Source organism: Dromaius novaehollandiae, unplaced genomic scaffold (assembly GCF_036370855.1).
Source record: "Dromaius novaehollandiae isolate bDroNov1 unplaced genomic scaffold, bDroNov1.hap1 HAP1_SCAFFOLD_27, whole genome shotgun sequence".
NCBI classification, from domain to species: domain Eukaryota; kingdom Metazoa; phylum Chordata; class Aves; order Casuariiformes; family Dromaiidae; genus Dromaius; species Dromaius novaehollandiae.
This window is the reverse complement of record NW_026991415.1, coordinates 6,834,845-6,848,827: the sequence shown is the minus strand read 5'-3', so window position 1 is coordinate 6,848,827 and position 13,983 is coordinate 6,834,845. Positions and strand designations below refer to the sequence as shown.

Genomic DNA, 13,983 nt, shown 5'->3' with positions numbered 1-13,983 from the left:
CAATAGCAATGAATTATGTATGGACTGGGTGGTCACGTGGGTCCCCAGCCAACGGGATTGGAACTGAGCCAACCAGGGGTTCAGGAGTCTCACCTACTCCAGCTGACAGCACTGCAAGGACACTTTGTCACTGCACAATGACTGACCATCCTGTTTTGATTCTGAGTGTCTGTGTAACAAGCAGGGCTGACTCCTCTGGAGCCCATGGACAGAGGACCCTGTTCCCTATGGCAGACTCCGAAAGCACAGACTAGAGCACAAGCAGAGGAGGTGAAGGAAGGTCCTGCTGTTAAGGAGAAAGGACATGTGGGGAGTTGCTCTGAGAAATGCTGTGGGTTTTCTTCAAAGTCAGTCCTAACTTGTCAATATCTTTTCCTCCCTGGACAGTCCCCTCTGCCCAGAGGCAACAAATGTCCAACAGCAGCTCCCTCAATGAGTTCCTCCTCCTGGTGTTCGCGGAAAAGCGGGAGCTGCAGCTCTTGCACTTCTCACTCTTCCTGGGCATCTACCTGGCTGCCCTCCTGGGCAACGGCCTCATCATCACAGCCGTAGCCTGTGACCACCGCCTCCACACCCCCATGTACTTCTTCCTCCTCAACCTCTCCTTCCTCGACCTTGGCTCCGTCTCCACCACTGTCCCCAAATCCATGGCCAATTCCCTGTGGAACACCAGGGCCATATCCTACTCAGGATGTGCTGCCCAGCTGTTCCTGGTTGTCTTTTTGTTTGGAGGAGAGTATTCTCTTCTCACTGTCATGGCCTATGACCGCTACATTGCCATCTGCAGACCCCTGCACTACGGGACCCTCATGGACAGGAGATCTTGTGTCAAAATGGCAGCAGCTGCCTGGGCCAGTGGTTTTCTCAATGCTCTCCTGCACACTGCGAACACATTTTCAATACCACTCTGCCAAGGCAACACAGTGGAGCAGTTCTTCTGTGAAGTGCCCCAGATCCTCAAGCTCTCCTGCTCAGACGCCTACCTCAGGGAAGTTGGGGTTATTGTGGTTACTGCCTGTTTAATGTTTGGATGTTTCATTTTCATTGTGGTGTCCTACGTGCAGATCTTCACTGCTGTGCTGAGGATCCCCTCTGAGCAGGGACGACACAAAGCCTTTTCCATGTGCCTCCCACACCTGGCTGTGGTCTCCCTGTTTGTCAGCACCTCATTTTTTGCCTACCTGAAGCCCCCCTCCCTCTCCTCCCCAGCTCTGGATCTGGTGGTGGCTGTTCTGTACTCGGTGGTGCCTCCAGCAGTGAACCCTCTCATCTATAGCATGAGGAACAAGGAGCTCCAAGATGCCCTGAGGAAACTGGTTCAAGTGGTATTAGTTCAGCAGGAATAAGCTGCCCATCCCTCTTCAGAGGTGATTTCTAATTTTCTCAGACAGCTCTCATGTTTTGGGCATTCTGCCTGTAATGATCATGTTGGTGCAGAAATGTTTGAATTCATCCCACTTCTCCAGACACACAAACCCTGTCTGTCTGACCCAGAGGGCTTCTGTGAATGTGTCTGTCACTGTGTCAGAGCTGGCCTGTCTCTAATAAAAGGAGATTTTCTTAGTTCTGTGCTTGAAAGCTGGTTTCTTCTTCCAAATCTGGAGCCAAGAATGCACTCAAGGGCTTTCACCCTGAAAAGGACCGTTGCTTTTCCAGGGCTCTCCATGGGCTCAAGGTGATGAGCTCATGGGGTGCTGTGTTAGGGAATGAGGGCTGCATTCAGCTCTCACTTGTGGGTGCCCAGTGCTCCTGGAGGTGCTGAATGGTCAAGCGGTATCTGCCTGGGACTGTCTGCCCTGTGACAGGGCTGGTGACAGATGCCCACAGTGGGGACCCTGCAGGCAGAGGGAAGGGAGCCTGGAGAGTGGTTCATGTCACCATTGAAAAAATATGTGCTGCATCTAGGGATACACCTGAACACAGCCTGAGCCAGCTGAAATACCCTGTGATTGCTCAGAGCATCATCCGCAGCCACAGACCCCTTGGTAGGGGGTTGTCAGGTGCAATGATGCCTGTCCAGCTGGGTCTGCTTCCTACCCCAACCACCACGGCCAGTGCAGAGTCACTCCATGGCCCTGGGGCACCACAGCCCGCTCGCTCTGCAGAGCAGCACCGCCAGCTCGGGGCCCTGCGGGGAGCACAGGGGAGGGTGCAGGAATGGCCAGGCAGGCCAGCACTGATGCACTCCCTGGGGTGAGGGCACACAGCGGTGGGTTTGTGGGGCAGAGCCACGTCTTGTGGAGGGGAATCAAGACATGCCGGGCGCAGGAGAGTGGAGGCCATTTGCAGCCCTGGCTGCACAGCCCAGGTTTATGGGCGAGTCTTGCTGTGCGGCCAGCTCGTTCCTGCTGGGCTCAGTGCCTGTATGGAGGGGAAGAGCCAGGCCTAGGCAGCCTCTCTCCTGGTCCAGACCCCAGCAGGCCCTGGGGATGGCTGTGTGCTAACCCCTGTTTGGGGCATGGCCAGGGCTGGGCAAGGTGCAGAAACTGTGGAGGCTGCCAAAGCAGGAGGGCTGTGGGGGCACGGGGAACCAAAGGCTGTCGCAGGGACTGTGCCAGGGGGATGCTGGCCTGGCCCACAAGCTCTTGTTCTTGCTCCAGCTGTGCTGGAGCACAGGCCAAGGACCAAGAGGTCCCTCAGGCAAAGCTGTGCTCCTTGGGGAGCTGCCCTGAGCACCACAACAGGCAGAGCACGCTCCTTGTATGTCCCTGTCCTGCTGGGAGGGTGGCACGGGTACAACCCCTCGCTGCAGCCCCCACTGGCCCCTGCCCCTGCCGACCTGCCAACCTGCCACCACCCCCGTGCTGCCTCGTCCTCTGTCCCTCTTCTCCACACTGCAGGGACCAGTGATGCAGCAGGAGCTGGCACAGCCCCACAGCCGCTGCCCGGCCCCTGGCCCTCCCCTCCTGCCTGCCAAACATCACATCCATCTTCAAGAAGGACAGGAAAGAGGGTCTGGGGAGTGATGGGCTGGTCAGCGTCACCTCAGGCCCTGGGAAGCAAATCTTCCTGGAGCTGGTTCCAGCCACATGAAGGGGTCGGCAGCAGCAAGCACAACGTCATCAAGGGCAAATTGTGCCTGACCAACCTGACTGCCTTCTGTGATGGGATGACTGGCTGTGTGGACAAGGGGAGTGCGATGCATGCGCTCCTTGAATGCAGGAAGGCCTTTGACGTGGGTCTTCCATGTTATCTTTGTAACCAAACTGGGGAGAGGTGGGATGGAGGAGTAAGCAATGGAGGGTGTGGGAAATGAGCTGGAGGCCGCCTGGCTCAAAGGGTGGAGAACAGTGGTGCAAAACCGAGGAGTCTTGAAAGACTTGGGGATTTGGCTGACAGAAACTTCATGACATTGTACAAGGAGAAATGGACAGTCATGTATTGGGGGGGGGGGGGCAGAATAGCCTGTGCATCAGCTCTCACAGGGGACCTGCGGGAGACTGGAGTCCCTCAGAGGTGCAGATGGAGGCTGGGCAGTGGGGAGCAGGGCACCTGCAATGGCACCAGATGTCTGTGACCCTGTTACTGCATCGCACCCCAGGTCTGAAAATCAGTTTCTTTCTGAAAACAAAAAAACCCACAAAGATAAAACCACAATAACTGCATAAAAGACCACTATATTAAAGAAAAGAAAACAAAGCACAGAAGGACCATAAGAACACAAAGAAGGTTAAAACCTGGAAACTCTAACCAAACATTCCTTTGCTTTGGATCATCCTCTTAATTTCTTCCTTGTTTTTTTTTTTTTTTATTGACTTTTTCTAGACTTTTCTGTTATAATCAGGCCTGCACCAAAACCACCCCCAGCCCAGGACTGTCCATGCCACTCCTCACTCTTTGCGCAGAGCGAGTCACAGTCTGAGGTGTCGGGCTCTCTCGACTGATAGCGGAAAGTAGGGTGACCAGCTCCAGTGAAATGCTGTATCTTTGGATGGCCAAATCTGCACAAACCTCAACATAGCTGTGTTAGAGTGATGTCTGAAAGGAGTCCCTAACCATCTAGCCACACTCCCGTTTCCTTCCCTGCACGGTAATGAAGTGCTACTCCATTTGAGGTGACAACAGGGAGCAGGCTGATCTCCCCCAATGCCAGGCCATTTTAGTGCACATGTCTATGTCTAACACAACTGTCTGGACCTCCCTTTCTAGTCAAGGGAGAGAAATAAGATGTGCCCTGGAGACGTCTTGAGAGACTTCTCCTGGTGACCACCTAATGCTGCAGAAAGGTTCCCATAGGTCCTGGGTCACATTTCCCAGCTCCATATGGGAACACAGCCACCCCAGGGCATCTCAGGCAGCAACAGCCTCTATATGTGGGCAGATGAATAAAGGCCTGAATGCCAACTTTTAGTCATAAGGTAAAAACCTACTCAAAAAATAACTCTATGCAAGAGCTGAAAAAAATCCTCATCTCCACAATTCAATTTTTTTTAATCAATTGGAATGGATTTCTTATTTCTTTCTGTATTATTTACTTTATATTTATATAGAGTTATTCATTCCTGATACATTTCCTACCAGCACTGCGCATGGAGAAACTTTGCTCTGAGGAACAACTGCATTCAAATAGACGTACTGCCTATCTCTTCTTCTGCCTCTCTGTCCTTTCTTCTGCATCTGCAGAGGATGGGGAGAGGCAGGCAAAGGGGACATGGCTGCAGTGTTGATTGTGAGCTCACTGCCACTGCAGCTGCCTGATTGGCCCTCAGCAGATGTGCTGGCCAGCAGGCTTTGTGACATCACCCAGTGCCTCAGAGTGCCCACCCAGCAGACATGACAGCCCTGGGGAGGGGAGGGGGTGATGAAGGTGACAGGGACCCATCTGGGTGCTGACTGTGAGGGCACCTCTGCTGCAGCCACCCCACCAGCCCGCGGCCGGCAGGCAGGCAGGCACGGCTCACGGCCACCCTGCTCAGGACTCGCACCTCTGCAGCCGACCTGCCACCGAGCAGCACACAGCTCCTCGCCTAGATCTCCTCCGAGCCCAGGGTGCTGCCCCAGCAGCCCAGGGACAACACAGGCATCATCTGCAAGTTTGCTTTGGCAGCTCAGTGTGCCCAGAGTAGTGCATGATGATTACTACCACCTGCAAGGGGTTTTTATAGTGTGATACCAAGAAGGAGTCACACTGCGTGCTCTAATGTACAGTTTGATGATGGGTGGGTGAGTTTAACTGTGCAAGGCCTGCTGGGACAGCCCCGGACCACTCCAGAAGGAACTGAACCTCACTTGTTTTTTTCCACACCTCACTGCCAAGACGGAGCCTTTGTCCAAATTAGCCTCAGATCCACACTTGGAATTTCACCTCAGAGGGGATTCACCTCTAAAGAAGAGTCCAGGAGTGAGCTAATAGCCAGGCTGTGCCTGCGCTGATCAGGCTCCCAGAGGCCGAGAGGATGAAGGAGCCAGGTGAGTTCACAGTGCTGCAAGGATGAATTACTCCAGATAAGGGTTGAGACCCTCTGTCAGCTGTAAGAGAAGCCTGTACGAGCAAGAGTGGACGGACCTCCCCATGGTGGTTGTCCAAAACAAGGGGAGACAAATTCCAGCTGAACAGCCCCTGTGACATGGGAGCAAGCCAACAGGAGAAAACCCTCCCTGCTGTCCTCTGGATGAACACAGGGCACAGGCTTAACAGTCATGGGTGGGATTCAGCTCCCCTGATTGCAAAACGTCCATGTCTGCGCTTCAGGAAAGAAAGACTGGAGAAGATGGAACCATCTACTTAGAGGTGCAAACCACACAGGTAGAAAAATCACACCCCAGGTACTGAGACACAAGTCACCTCACAGACTGCTGCTCCTTGCCCATCCCTTGCAGAGACAGAAGTGACCTCAGCGTCACCTTGGTGGCCATGTGCCTCAGACTGGCCTTTGAGCTTTGGAGCCTATCAGCCCATCAGAAACCAGTACTCCCATCATCATCTTCCAACCCTAATTGCCTGCTGCTGGCAGGTCACCTTCTCAGAGGGACATGACCCAGCTATGTGCCAGCTGCTCTCCAGTCAGGTACTCAGGCAGAAGTGACCTCACAGACAGTTTCCAACTCCTGTGCTTGCTCCTGGCTCATCACCTGCAGAGATAGAAGTGACTTCACAGCCACCTGCATGGTCGTGTGCCTCCTAAGGGCCTATGAGCTTCTGAGACACAATCTTCTCCTACAATACAGCCATGATACAACAGCTGCCTGCACTGCCACTCAGGGGAACCTCGGCAGGCTGGAGAAATGGGCACAGAGGAACCTCATGAAGCTCTACAAAGGGAAATGCACCAGAGAAAGAGTAACCCTATGCACCAGGACACATGGAGCACTGACTGGCTGGAAAGCAGCTTTGCAGAGAAGGACCTGGGGGTGCTGGTAAACAACATGAAGCAGCATGAGGCAGCAACATGTCCTCATGGCAAAAAAAAGCCAATGGCTTCCTGGGCTGCACTGGGAAGAGTGTTGCCAGCAGGGCGAGGGCTCTGTGCCTGCAGGCTCTGCGTCAGCAGGCTCTGTGCCTGCTGTCTAATCAGGTCCTCAGGCACAAGTGACCTCAGAAGCACATGCCATGCTGTGAGCCTGCTGCTTGCCTACCACATTCTCCAGCACAAGTGACCTCACAAACAATTACCTTCAGCATGAGCCAAAGGCTGAGCTATCAGCTGCTCAGAAAGAAGTCACCTCACAACCATCTGTCCAGCCCAGGTGCCTGCTGCAGGCCCTTCTGCTGCTCTGATGGACATGACCCAGCTATTTGCCTGCTGCTGTCCAGTCAGGTACTACAGCAGAGGTGACTTCACAATCAACATCCAAGCCATGTGCCTCCTGCTGACCTATCAAGAGCTGATACTGCAGTGGCATCGCAGTCACCTTCACTGCCATGTGTTTGGTACTGGCCTATCAGCTGCTCCGTTATAAGGGACCGCACAATGAACATCCAAGCTGTGTACTTGCTGCTGGCCTCTAAGCTGCACAGACAGAGGTGACCTCACAGGCACTTCCACACCCCGCTGCCTGCTGCTGGACCATCATCTTCAGGGACAGAAGTGACATCACTGTCATCTTCACAGCCAGGGTCCTCCTAGTAGCTTAGGAACCTCCAAGGCACAATTCACCTCATCACAACTTTGCCACCCATCAGCCTCTCAGTGGCCCATCAGCTGATCAGATACAAAGAACCTCACAAACAACATCCAAGCCCACGCACCAGCTGCCAGCCTTTCAGCTTCCTGATGGACGTGACCCAGCTCTGTGCCTGCTGCTATCCAGTCAGCTACTTGGGCAGAAGGCACCTCACGATCAATATTCAAGTCATGTGCCTACTGCTGGCCAATCAGCTGCAGAGACAGGAGTGACCACAAAACCCACATCCTAGTCCTGTGCCTGTTGGTGACCTATCAGGTACTCAGGCAGACGTGACCTCACAACCGCTGACCCCACACAGGAGTCAAGTGCTGGCCTATCAGCTTCGCACATACTTGCATTTCTATATTGCTGTAGAGATCTGCAGCTGTCAATCCCTCCTCTGGGCACACTCATCACACCCACAAGTCACCTCACCACCAACAGCTGCTGGCCTGGCAGTTGCTCAGATAGAAGTGACCTCACAAGTGCATGCCCCCACCAGGCGCCTGCTGCTGGCCTGTGGCTTTAGAGACACAAGTTTCCTCAAAATACCTTCCCCAGCCACCAACATGCTGCTGTCCTACCAGGTCCTCTGCCAAGGAGACCTCACAGTCTGCTTCCACACCCATCTGCCTGCTGCTGGCCTATCAGAGACTCAGAAGGAGATGACCTCACAGTCACCTTCACAGCCATGTGCCTGTCACTGGCCTACAAGCCTCTGAGACAGCAGCTACCTCACGATAACTTCCCCAGCCATGAGCCAAATCCTGGTTTATCAGCTGCTCAGCTGGAAGTGACCTCACAGTTACCTTTCCAGCCACAGTTCTGCTGCCATCCAACCAGTTCATCAGTCACAAGTGACCTCACAACCAACATCTGTTAAAGAATAGTGAATTGAAACTGTCTAGAAATGGCTGCTTAGCACAACTTCTATAAAACTTGCTTAGCATGAGTGGCTAGATTTGCTGAAGCCTTAGGCCAAGCGTGGGAAAAGTAACGAATCTTTACTTAGTTTAATAAAAAAATAGTGCCTCAGAGCTCGTTCAGGCTGGGAAGGTAAGGGAGCCACACGCAGTCTGCGCATCTGTGTCACCGACTCCGAGAGGGAAGACGCCAAAACAATGGGGAAAAATAAGACCTTGGGAGACAACCGCCAGACCCAACAAAAACAGAGGTACAACCATCATCAGAGACTGCAAAAAACAAGAATAAGGAGAAAGACAGCTTGCCTCAGAATGACGATGAGACCCAATGAGGAGCAGGAGACCCCAGACCAAAAAATTACTATTGGTCTAACTATCGCGTGAGGGGTGGGAAATGGAAGTAGAAAAGACTATAATTGCCCAGAATTTGCTTATGTTAGGGTCCCTCTTTGGAGGCACCCAGCTCGAGCTGTAATTACGGCACGCGCGTGATTAAAATTTAATTATTTAATTTGTTTTGATTTGGCTCTGAACTTTACTTGCGGGAACCTAGGGTCGAGCCCTGTTATGGTGGCCGACAAGCCTAATTTCCATAATAGTTTGGCATCCCAGATGGGACCCTAGGCAACAACTGTCGGGCCTCTCGTCTCCAAACGATCATCTGGCGCCATCAGGTGAGTTCACCTGGGATCTTTGACACCGAGAGGCACCGAGAAGGTGAGTCTTAAACTCCCACCTCAGTTCTAAAATCTGGTCTGGTAACAGTGCACTGAAGGGGGGTACGCGGACTGGCCACCGTAAGGCGTACCAGGGGGACGGGCGCGAGTCCCATCCCCAGGGTTAGAGTGGGTCTAAGTCCCAGCTCGGTCCGGCCAGAGGAGGGGTGCGCAGCCTGATCAGCGTAAGGCGCACTGCAAAACTTTGAGACCGAATATTAGAATCACTGTGACTGGTGTGAGTTTAAACAGTACTGAGTATGTGTGTGTGTGTGTGTGTGAGTATGTGTGGCCTGGGAACCAATTGGGGTACCCGTCGGCTGAAAAGCCGCCTGCTGCAAAGGGACAGCAGTCTTAGCAGTTAAAGACTCGGGTGGTGTGACTGCGGTTCCCAGGGAGTGAGCGAGAGAGAGAGAGGGAGAGAAAGAAAGTGTGAAAGTGTGTGATCACACCAGCTACAGGGACTGGTATTACCAGTAAGGAAGTGCGCTGCCTGATTTGCTTAAGACGCACTTTCCAGAAACTCAGTATGGGAAATAATCTTGACATAGACAAGGGGACGCCCTTAGCTGAAATTTTGGAAAACTGGAGTAAAATTGATGGCACCAGAAATTTAGGGAGAAAAAGGTTAGTCCAATTATGTCAGGAGGATTGGCCGTTCCTGACTAAGGAAGGTAATCTGGCAGAGCGATGGCCGCCCCAGGGGGCCTTCGGTTACCAGGAGCTAGCTTTCCTGCGTCATCATTTGGAGGATAGGTTCCCCAGACAAATGGATTACTGGTATGTATGGGACAACTGGGCATTTGCTAGACAAAAAGAGGCGCCTGGGAAAGAGAGACTCTTTCCTCAGAATGCTGTAAGTACCGCAGCTGCTGAAACGCCTGTGGCAGTTATTCCACCCCATGCGCCACCGCCTGCTTCAGCTTCCCTATACCCCCACTTGCCTTCCGCCCCCACCCTTCAAGCTCCTCTGGAAATCGTTCCTGTGCCAGGAGCGGCCCCACCCGATCTGGAAGGGGTACCTTGGATCGCCACTACACGAGTCTACCGACCCTGGAGACCCCAAGATTTAATTATATGGAGTCAATGGCTCCCCAGACTTAGGGATGATCCAGAGAGAGTGTTACAAATCATAAAGGGAATTACGCAGGCGTATGACCCTACCTGGGGAGATAAACAAACACTCCTTGAATCTGTGTTCACTCCAGATGAAAGGTGCTCAATTTTGGATGCAAACCGCCGTTGGGCAGCAGAGGGGTGTGTTGGGGCTGCTCAAACAGCCTGGCCAGCTGTGGACCCCGGATGGAATCATAATGTAGATGCAGATTACAGGCAGTTGCAATTAGCCAGAGAGGGCTTAGAAGAAGCTATACGTTTGGCAGGACAAAAGACTGCAAATTGGTCTAAAGTAAGGGGTGTCAGCAACAGGCAGAGGAACACCCCTCGGCTTTCTTTGCTAGGCTAATTAAGCAAGTCAGAGGGTATGGGGGAGGACTAGACCCAGAAGCTGAGGCTAACAGGCCGTTAATGATTTCTACATTTGTAGACCAAGCAACCCCGGACATTAAAAAGTATTTTTCCAAACATGTCCCTGACTGGCCAGGAAAGCAAATGGATGAAATAATACGTTTAGCCACATTTGTGTATAATAGTCGAGAGGAGGAGAAGGCAAAAGAAAAGAGACAGCAAAAAAAGGAAGAAGTTAGTGTGTTAGCAGCTGTGCTAAGAGATGGATTTAGAGGACCCAGGGGGAGGGGACGTGAAAGCCAGGAGAGATAGATGGAGTCAAAGTGAACATGCTGTACAGTCAGGAGTTAATGATGTTTGTTATTATTGTGGAGAACAAGGACACTGGCAGCGGGAGTGCCCAGTGAGGCCCCGTGTAGTTAGGAAGAGAGGAACCAGCATGAGACAATCAAACATTAAGGAGGAGACCAGGCGATTCCCAGTCAATCCACAATGACAGGAAACAGGAGACTCAGAAAACACTGTGGAAATCAGAGTAAATTTATGGGATGTAGTTTTGGATTTTGAGGGTCACGTAATGGCAAATATAGAAGGTTTAGAAGTTCCCTTTCTAGTAGATACTGGAGCCACCCTTTCCCTTTTAAATTTTGAGCCTAAAGGATGCAAATCATCAGATAAAATAGTGATGCAAGGAGTGATGGGAAAGGGCGAATGAATGTTATCTAAGCCCTTATTACTCACTATTGAGGGTAAAACAGTGTGGGGACATTTTATAATTTCCACAGACGCACCTATATGCCTTTTGGGGAGAGATCTCCTGCAAGCCTTGGATACTCAGATCTGCTTACAGCCGGAAGGGATAAAGCTAATAATTATGGGTTCATGTGTTCTGGCTAAGACACCAGAACCAGAGTCAACTAATCTGCAAATTCCAACAGGTTTAGAATCAGTTTCTAAAAAATTATGGAGCTCTTCAGGAATGGATGTGGGACTACTGAAATCAGCCGGTCCAGTCTCGATAAAAACAAAGGGGGGATTGCCTCCTGCAGTTAAACAATATCCTATCCCAAAGGAAGCAGAGAAGAGTATCCAAAAACAAACTGATCATTATCTGAAAATGGGTATCCTTAGAGTCTGTGAATCCCCATATAACACCCCAATTCTGCCAGTTAAAAAGAACAGGCAAGATGCTGATGGTGATCCAGAGTATCGCTTTGTACAAGACTTCAGGGCTATAAACCAACATGTAGTTGCTCCACATCCAGTAGTCCCCGACCCATCAACCATTTTACTACAGATACCCCACTGGGCAACTTATTTTACTGTGATTGACCTAACAGCAGCCTTTTTTAGTATACCGATAGCTGAAGATAGCCAAGATCTCTTTGCTTTCACTTGGAAGGGACAACAATTAACTTGGACAAGGCTGCCACAGGGATTTACTGGGTCTCCGACTGTTTTTTCGCGTATACTTAAAAATGACCTCTCAGATATCGAACTTCCAGGACATTCTGTATTAATACAATATGTAGATGATTTGTTATTAGCAAGTAAAGATTATGAGACATTTTTGAAAGATACTGTTTCTCTGTGTAACGCTCTTGCAGAAAAAGGGCATCGAGCATCTCTGTCTAAACTCCAGCTGTGTCAAAGAGAGGTAAAATATTTGGGTTTTATCTTAAGAGAAGGACACAGGTTAGTTGATCCAGAACGAGTAAAGACAATTCTTGATATGCCTCGTCCTGTAACAAAAAAACAGCTTAGGGGATTTTTAGGAGCTGTAGGATTCTGCCGACCGTGGATTCCGGGGTTAGCAGAACTTACTAAGCCTCTGGTACAGGCAACAAAAAAGGAGGAGATAGAGCCTTTGGCCTGGGGCCCAGAAAGGGAGAAAGCTTTTACATCTGTGAAAAAAGCGTTGGTTTCAGCCCCTGCTCTCGGGTTACCAGATTATAGCAAACTATTTGAATTCTTTGTCCATGAGCGACAGGGAGTAGCAAGTGGGGTACTCACCCAAAAACTAGGCCCTCACCGTAGACCAGTGGCCTATTACTCCACGCAACTAGATGAGGTAGCTAAAGGCACTCCAGGATGCATCAGAGCAATAGCAGCTACGGCAGCTCTTACTGAAAAAAACACGACCTGTGGTTTTGGGTCATTCATTGACTGTGTATGTGCCACATGAAGTAGAACTGTTAATGAAGCAATATGCGACTCAAGCACTATCCCCACAGAGAGCTGACCGCTATGAACTGATAATACTGCATGCAGATAATGTGACTTTCAAAAGATGCAATATTTTGAATCCAGCAATGCTATTGCCTCAACCGGAGGACGGAGAGCCACATCATTCCTGTGAGCAGGTGGTCGTCAGCTCGAGCAAGCCCCGGGAGGACCTTAAAGATGAACCTTTGGAGAACCCGGACTTAGTTCTGTTTACAGATGGGTCATCCTATTATTTGGATGGAAGACGTCACTCCGGCTATGCTGTCACTAACGTCTTTGAGGTGCTCGAGGCCAATCCTTTGTCTCCATCAGTAAGTGCTCAAGGAGCAGAATTAATAGCATTGACCCAAGCAGCAAAAAATAGGTAAGAGCTTGCGGGTAAATATCTATACCGACTCTAAATATGCATTTGGAGTGTGTCATGCAACAGGGATGTTATGGAAAGAACGAGGATTCTTGCCGTCATCAGGAAAGAAATTAGCTAATGGAGAAGAAATACGTAATTTGCTGGAAGCAGTTCAACTGCCCAAAGAAATTGCGGTAATACACTGCCCAGCCCATACTAAAGACACTACAGAAATTAGCAGAGGAAATGCTCTAGCCAACGCTGCTGCGAGGGCTGCAGCTCAACAACCTCTGAGAGAATGTATGGGGGCAGTTCCAAGGATGGACCAGAGTGAGTGGCCAAACTTAATAGACCCCAAAACTATGTATGAAAAAGACTGCTCAGTGGAAGAGAAAAAACAATGGGAACAGTGGGAAGCAAAACAAAATGGTGATGGAATATGGACAATTGGGGAAAAACCAATTCTACCAAAAAAATATTGAATTACTATAGCTAGGTGGTTTCACGATAAAGCTCATGGGGGAGCCGAGGCAATAGCTAAACAGGTACAGAAAGTATGGGCTGCTCCAGGAATCTATGCAGCTGCTAGAAGAATAACAAATAGCTGCCCGACCTGCCAGAAGTTTTCAAATAACAAGCCAAGCTCAGATTTGGGGGGGACGACCATGGGCTTACTTCCCTTTCCAGAAGCTGCAAATAGCTTATGCAGATATGCCATCTGTCTATGGATACAAACACTTGTTAGTGATAGTAGATCAGTTATCAGGCTGGGTAGAAGCTTTTCCAACAAGAAAGGCTGACACAGGGGGAGTGGTAAAAGCCTTACTGAAGGAAATCATACCCAGGTATGGGGTCCCAGAAGCCATTGATTCAGACAGGGGTGCCCATTTTACAGCAAGCATAATCAATCAGTTATGTAAATCGTTAGGAATAAAAAGAAACCTACATGCTCCTTATCACCCACAATCTTCAGGACAAGTAGAAAGAATGAATAGAACATTAAAAGAGAAAATAGCAAGAATATGCACACATGCTAGCCTAAAATGGCCAGAGGCATTAAACTTAGCTCTGTGGGATGTTCGAAATTCTCCACGGCAACCCATAGGACTACCACCAGCAGAAATTCTTTTTGGGAGACATTTAGCGATACCAGGGACTTATATCCCTGCTAAGACCAGCCTATTAGACGGAGATGAAC

General features: G+C 50.4%; 1 protein-coding gene across 1 annotated transcript; it reads left to right on the top strand.

Moving 5' to 3' along the window:
• The first annotated feature begins 410 nt into the window (after nt 1-410).
• LOC135326381 (olfactory receptor 14A16-like) lies at nt 411-1,346 on the top strand. The gene has a single exon (XM_064504264.1). The coding sequence runs from the start codon at nt 411-413 to the stop codon at nt 1,344-1,346; it is 936 nt and encodes a 311-aa protein (XP_064360334.1).
• The last annotated feature ends 12,637 nt before the right edge of the window (nt 1,347-13,983 follow it).